Raw genomic sequence first — 7,592 nt, forward strand, 5'->3', positions numbered from 1 at the left:
AAAGGTAATTGCAGCAGAAACCATGACCTATTTTTTTTTGAAAACACTAAGGGTTGTATTGTGATAGCCGCAGTGCTTACAATAAAGATTGCACAAAGATACAGGTGATTCAAGATAGGTTTTTTCATAAATTAAGTAACTGCCTAGGCTCAGGCCCCTTTTTGGCACTCTGAGTGTGGTTTGTTTTGGATAACTTAACCTCCTTTGAAAACGAACAAAAGTATTTCCTATCACTGCAAAAGGAATTCTTTGTCCAGGCTAAACTGACAGAAGAGGCTTTTTCCCCCTCTTTTTAGGTTTGGCAAAAAACCCTAACAATTAGAGTATTGTGAGTTTATTTATCATGAGGGAAGAATACATGGGAAAACATTTTACATTCTCTTTTCAGTGGCTTTCAAAAGAAGGGTTCTGCTTGGAGAAGAAAAAATACCTTTATTTCTCCAATCTTGAATGTATGTCCTTTCTGAGATGGAAGATTTTTTGTTTATCTGTTCTTCCTCTTAAGTGAAGGGAATAAATCTCCAAGCAGCATTTCTGATCAAACAGAAAAGGACACTCATGCAATCCTTGGGCATCAAACTCAAGTTTTGCTGTGTCATGCCTAAAATAGGAGGGACAAAGGGTCAGTCAACTTCTGTTTAACTGTGGTGTTTGCTAAACAGGAATATGTCTTTGGATAAGAGACACAGTGTAAGAAAAAATGTTTAGGTTTTGTTTTGTATAGATATATTACTGCTTTTGTATAGATTCAACTACTTCAAATTTTGATGTGTTTATGGCAAAAGGAAAGTGTTACATCATTTGAGCCTCCTCTTCCTGCAGAGCAGGAACTAATACCAGTACTAACACCAGGCTCTGTCCAAACAACCTTACAGCAAATCATGACCTCTGGGCTTTGAACACACAGGTCATAGAACAGTTTTGAGGCTTTCTTTTAACCCACCTACTCATAATTTCTGCTGTGACCCACACTTCACTGAGTGGCTGGAGTTTTTGTGGGGGAAAAAACTTCATTGTTTTTTTCCTTTAAAATTTAGTCATGGATTTAGTTTAAACACATATCAGAAAGAGATGGTTTTCAGAAGATACGAAAAGTACTTGTTTTCTTCCGAGGTTTTAAATTTTTCTTTCCTCTTTTTGTGTTCACAGCACCTTGTCTTTTGCATAAAGCATCTGATCTCCTACTTAATTCCAGATCTTCCAAAAGATCTGAGAGATCGAATGAGGAGAGAAAAGTACTTGATTCAGGAAATGATGTATGAAGCTGAGCTAGAACGTCTGCAAAAAGAGCGGAAGGAAAGGAAAAAGAATGGAAAGTCTTATCACAATGAGTGGCCATGACAGGATGAGGAAGAAACTGCTTAAAAGAAGATAAGAACTCTTGTTTATAAAAAAATCCTGATTTTCTACAGCAGAGAGTGCACTGAAAGGAATAGTCAGTAACGTGTGCATTTTGCACGTGTGCCCCTCTTCAAAAGGGTGGATTTTGTCATAAGCCTTTTGAAATTAGAGGTGTTTCCAAGGCTTAGTCCTCTCCAGAGCTGATGTCAACATGAGCACATCAGACCAATACTAAGTCTCTGCACTCTTGCCAGGAAGTTCCCAGGCCCTGACTAAAACTCAGGGCCCTGAACTTCAAAGCAGTTACACAACTTCCAGTGCTTTACAGAACTTGGTGATCTTCCGGCTCATTCTCATGAAGTTGCTACTTCACAAGCAGTGACTGCGCCTTGGCAACGTGGCAGTGTTTGTCTGTGTGTGTGGCCACCACCTGCAGCACGTGCATGGCAGCGTTGCTCTCTTCCACAGCGGACCCAACTGCGTTAGTTTGCATTTGCCACCGGTTAAGGTCACGTAGCTGGACCATTTCCATTGCTCAACAATACTGAAGTATTATCTAGAAGGAGATGCATGATCACGAGTCTGATCAACTGGCCTGACAATGCTGAAAAATGTAGGCATCAGAAGTGCAGATAGCCAAGCATCTAAATGTGGCCAGAGGTATCTAGCTGTAGGATCATTTATTTGGAAATGACACTGTGAAAAGTTGGTAATATATATTAAAGTTTTGAACAGTGCCTTTTCAGCTATAGGACTGTCTGATGTCTGAAGGAATGAAATCAGGTTAGGGCATCTTGCCCAGAACTGCCCACAGATTTGTGTTGCCAGATCACATTGAGGCCTAGTCAGGAATTAGGGTGTACTTACACATGTAACATGTCAGACAGTGTCTTAAAGACCTATCTGCCTAAGTAAAACAAACAAAAAAAGGCAGATGAACAAGGTGAGCAGAATAAAACACAGTCATCCAGAATATCTACACTTGTAGCACTTTCTGTATTCATCATTCCATTATCTATGAAGGGGTGGAGGGAAAAAACAAAACAACAGACTGTAGTATGAAACAGCTTGAAATCCTTAATGCAGAGCAATTCTGCACAGGCTGCAAATGAGACTTGGGCAAAATAAGCCACTGTCAGTATCCTTTAGCAAATTCCTTAATACTGAGAAATTTAAAATTTCTGATTTAATTAAGAAATTCAAAATTTCCAGACTATTAACCCAAAAGAGTGGACTTGTAGCTTTGAAGACATAATAACTGTTGGATAGAGCAACATGAATCAAAATACTGAGTGTTGTGAAAGCTCTTCAATCAGTTATTTCTAAAAGTTATTCTAGAAGTAATTTGATAGAAGGAGTAGAATTTGCCCTTCTGGACAGACCACACAATGCAAGATCCTTCAGATGGATACCTCAGCTCCACATGACAACAGGACCATTTGCACCAAGACAAATATCAGCAAATTAGATCTATTAACTTTTTTCCACTGCAAAGGAGAACTGTGCTATTTGCATGAGAGGGGGGAGCTTTGATGGAAGGCAATATGACTTGAGGAAGGAGAGGGATGAAAGAAAATGTGAGCACCCTCCTCTCTGTTGCCACTGCCTGCCTACACAAAAAAGCAAGGAACCTCCTCCAGTAGTGACCCTCCATCCTACCTGAAGAGGATAAATGACATAGCAGCTCCCTTTTATCAGATCCTGGCCCAAGCCTGAAAGTCCCATGAGACAACATAAACACTGAAGGAATATCAGGATTAGTCTGTTCTGTGTTGTCTTGGTGCCATACTGAGTGGGGAGCACAAGTAGTGGCTGTGGGGTAAATTCCTGACTAATGGGAAAGTGAATTTGTTCATCTTTGCTCACAGCAGCTGTGGACACAGCCCCCAGGACAGTGGGGAAATAGAAATATTTCTGTCTCTGTAAATAGGGGGTGGGGATCAGGCAATGTTGACCTCTAATACACACATGCCAGATGGGTTAGTATTTACCATCCACCACCTACATCTGCAGCCTGGGAATTTTGAGGCAGGATCACTGTGCAAAATCATATTCAGACGAAATTCACATGAATAATTGGATTGTTTTGGATACCCTTTGTTTAATGTCTAAACCAACAGATGACCAGAGCTTAGAAACTGTTTACTAAGTAGTAAAGTGAGACATGAGCCATGCATAAAATCAGTGTCACCCATATGAGCAAAATGGACCTTTGCAAATCCCTGCAGTAAGACGCAGCTTTGTCAATTTAGATCTCAGTAACTCTGAGAACTGAACTGAAATACAGTAGAATATAAACTTACTTCCACTCCAGAGAAACCACTGCAATAAAATGTGCCAAAACAAATAACGTGCAGCAGAAATGCAATAGCTAATAATTGCTTTTGAGAGTAGTTTTCAAGATAGCTGCATTAGGATGAATTTTCCTGACAACACATTGCTAGAAGATGTGTCCTGCTCTGCTCTAAATAAGATCATAGGTTGGCTGCTTGCCAAGCTTGTGCTGAGGATGATGCTGCAAGGGGCTCTGACCTCCCTGGCAGACCCTGAGTACATCTCTGTCACTTCAGTTTGACCAGCCAACCCATTGAGGTTTCTCTGCTGCTGGTCTGATGAACAGATTTCCCGAGAGTCCTTCAGAGCTACATAGCAGAACACTCAGGAAAGATGCCCCCTTTTTATTTCCTAGAAAAATAAAATACAAATAATAGTATAATAATAAATGGAATTTTAATAGTCTCTAGAGAACTAATTTATGCCATTCTCTTCCTGATCTGATGATGGGTTTTGTTTAAATCTCCATGTGACAGTCCTGTATGTTGTTTATTTATTCCAGCTCCACAAGAGCACTACCTTCAAGAGAATGAGAAAAAACTGCAACCTCAATGCATGGCACAGACATTTTACATAGCAAGCAGGACAGCACACATCAGAGGATTTACTGTGAAATCATCTTGCAATCAGCATAGGATTGCTCTCCATAGGCCATTCTTGACAGCAGCATGTACTTCATGAGCAGTTACACACCAGTTTTTAAAACCAAGGAAAAAATGTATATTGGGACTGTTTTTCAGCCCGTTTGCTAAGTTTTTTGCATTCTATCCCATGCTGGTTTTACAGATCTTAGAATAAAAAATGTAAATGAACAACCTGGATACTCTGACAAAAGAAAAATCTAGGATTAGAGCATCATCTACGTTCAAGTCACCAAATACTACAACAGAAAACGTGTTTACAAATCAGTTCTTTTTTATTTTAAATCTTTCTGAGGGGAGTTACATTATTGACCATATATATTATATATATATACATATATATAAAGTATATAGAGAAATTGTTTATTTGTAAATAGAAAAATTAAAATTCTATGGAGAAGAATGTCAAGTTTTCACACTTTAAAAAAAATCATCAACATAAAGCCATGTTTAATGCTTGTACAATGTGATGTAATAAACTTTAAAAATAAATAATGCACATGAAATATTTACTGCTTGTCATTCATGAGTTTCTTTCTGTTTACCTTATTTGTTCAGCAAGCAAACTGACCAGTCAGATAGAAGTAAAATTTAAATGCAGACCAAAAAGAGACAAAATCTGTCACTATCTTCTCTCCGTGGTTCTTTTGTGTGTTCACATAGTCAAATATTGTTACTGTTGTGGTTTTATGGTTGGGGTTTTTTAATGTTTTTTACTTAAACAGGTTCCAAATTTTTTTGTCTCATGACCCTGCCAGATGCTCCATGTAATTTGGACACCGCGGAGTGCTCCCACTCCTGTGAAATGAGTCAGTTTTGAGCATCCCACATTTCTTTATCAGGAGAGCTTTTAGCTGAGAGAGATGAAGGATCAGGATGCAGGAGTATGGTGGAGACTCCAAGAATTATCTTGCTTTTACACAGACAAGGAAGGCCTTGGCTTAGAGTTCAGCTAGCAGAGGACAGTATATTTTCCCAGAGAAAATATTATTGAAAATCAATTAATTGTTTTAATTAATGATATCAATTAAGAAGAATATAGGAAAGAATATAGGAAAAAATAAAGCCAAAAAAGTCACTTTATAGCTCTGCAGCAGTTATGGGAGGTTAGATAACAAGAAATGGGGTAGCTGCTTAGGTCACCTGCAAAGCCTAAGGGTGTTTGTCTCTAAACTGCTTACTGAAAGATATACTTCCCAGTGAAAACTCATCTTGATGTTATGATTGAGGACCAATAAATATCACCTGGCCCAAACCCAAACTTCACTTCATACCAAAATTCAAGTTAAATGACTGCTCAGTGCTTAAATAGTGACTTCAGCAATAAAGGGGAGGTAAGATGGTAATTAACTTGTTTCCTCTGTTTTAAAAAACTAAGTGAATTCAAAGCACAGAGAAGAAAACTACATTTTTTAAGTCTGACAGCCAGGAAGATTAGTTTTCATGAACAAAACAGGTAGAAGTTACAGATGATCTAAGGCAGCATCAACTACAGCACAGTAATTTCAGCACAGAGTGATGCAGAAAGGACATGCTGATTTTGTTTCACACAGCAGTGACCAGTCACCCTCTGGAGAAGCACATTCAGATGGGAATTCAGCATTTGGATTGGGAGGGCTGTAGCCATACTGGCAGGCACACAGATCAAGTGCTTGCTGCAGGCTTCTGTTCTCTGTTACAGCTCTCTCACAAAGCACAGGTACACAGAGGCACACCAGTCCACTTCAGCACTCTGCAGCAGCATGGAGATAGCAGTGCCTACCCTCTTTCAGATCTATGGGCTGAAAGTACCAGGTAAGTATAAATTGTTATATTCCAAGGCTGAAGAAGTATTCCATAGCACAGAATGCAGTATCTGTTTCTGGGTCATGAAGACAAGGCACAAGGTGGAATGAGCTGCACTTATCTTCTGAGACTTGAGAAGCATAGCCAGCTGATTCAGTCAATGGGCTAATTGTCTCAGAGTAACTCAGACAGTCCCAAAACAGAGATATTCCTGTCCTGAATCCTAGAAGACTTTATTCAGGATGCTATTGTTTGTCTCAGATCTCAGATAAAGGGACACAAGACATAACTCATGGGATCTATCCCACTTGATCACAGCCCTTCCACACAGTGGCTTTAGGCACTGACCTGAACCAGAGCTACAGCAGTGGAGTGGGAAAAGGGGCTGGCCCTAAAGTCTGCACTGGATAATGCAAAAAAATGCTTCAGGAGGCATGGGGGAAGCTGCCTCCATCACCACATAGTTTTGCGCTGGGTTAGCCCATGGAGTCAAGGCCTTGGTGGCACCCACAGAGTGTCTGGCTGCCCTCTTCTCCAGATCTAGTCCCTAGAGCCCATTTTTTTCACCTTTCTTTTCTGATCCTAACAGTTCATCTTATACAGTAGATCATCAAATGTCCTCTGTCACAAAGGCACAGAAAAAAATTGATTTAGATGCTACAGGGCCCCAGTCAAGGTAACTAAGCTAGCACTGCGTCATTTTCCAAGTTACAGCAGCTCAGTACTTGGCACAAATGCAGTTTAATTTTTAGAAAGCCATTTAAGGCATGAAGTCAGTTTTTCACTTGATTCCCAAGCATGACTGCCTTCTAAGCATCACAGCTCAGCTTTCCTGCAATGGCTTTAATTTTCCAGCTTAATTTTGCTGCTGTAGAAGAGTTTTAAACATTCCTGTATAGCCATAGTAAAAGTCTGAAGCACAAAAACAACACAGTGGGTCAGTCTGTTCCCCACTGTACCCAAAAGCAAGCAGGAGAAGAAAGCAATGGGGGTTTTCACTCTCCCAAAACACCAGCACAGGGCATGGTCTCACGTGGATGGGCTGTTAACCTTCTCTTGGCAGCCCCACCAGAGGATAGGCCATTCCATAAGCCCTGCAGCCCTGGAGAAGCCTCCACCATGTGATATCATCTGTGGTCCCTTCTCCATCCCAGAGAATTGTGCAGGGGGCTCTGCACACCTGCAAAACACAGTATGCACTTGCCTGATCTGAACCAACCTTGAACATGAATTCCTAGAGTGAAAACAAGGACTGCAAGAACACAAAGAAAGTTTCAGCGCATAGCTCTGGAGAGAACTGCTGTGGCAAATGCAGATGCAGCCTTCACTCTTGTCCAGTACAGCCAAAAGGGAATCATCTTTGTTAACATCTCTGTGCACTGTGCCCAGCCCAGTGCAACAATCCTAGCCCAGCAAGCTGGGCATGCAGCAGAAGGCTGCTGTGGTTCTGGTCTATGGCACTGAATAAAAAGTGCAAATAGATTATTTCCT

General features: G+C 40.5%; 1 protein-coding gene across 7 annotated transcripts in view; it reads left to right on the forward strand.

Moving 5' to 3' along the window:
• Positions 1-4,828, forward strand: part of ANO4 (anoctamin 4) — a 187,568-nt gene extending 182,740 nt beyond the window's left edge. For 5 of the 7 annotated variants that reach the window (XM_036400690.2, XM_036400691.2, XM_036400693.2 and 2 more), the window contains one exon: positions 1,150-4,828. In XM_036400690.2, the coding sequence (XP_036256583.1) occupies positions 1,150-1,341 (192 nt within the window). In that variant the 3' untranslated portion in view covers positions 1,342-4,828. The remainder of the gene's footprint in view (positions 1-1,149) is intronic. The other 2 variants (XR_004981806.2, XR_004981807.2) reach the window with 2 other exon arrangements.
• Positions 4,829-7,592: the final 2,764 nt, after the last annotated feature.

The sequence above is a fragment of the Molothrus ater genome, chromosome 5 (assembly GCF_012460135.2).
Source record: "Molothrus ater isolate BHLD 08-10-18 breed brown headed cowbird chromosome 5, BPBGC_Mater_1.1, whole genome shotgun sequence".
Taxonomy (NCBI): Eukaryota; Metazoa; Chordata; class Aves; order Passeriformes; family Icteridae; genus Molothrus; species Molothrus ater.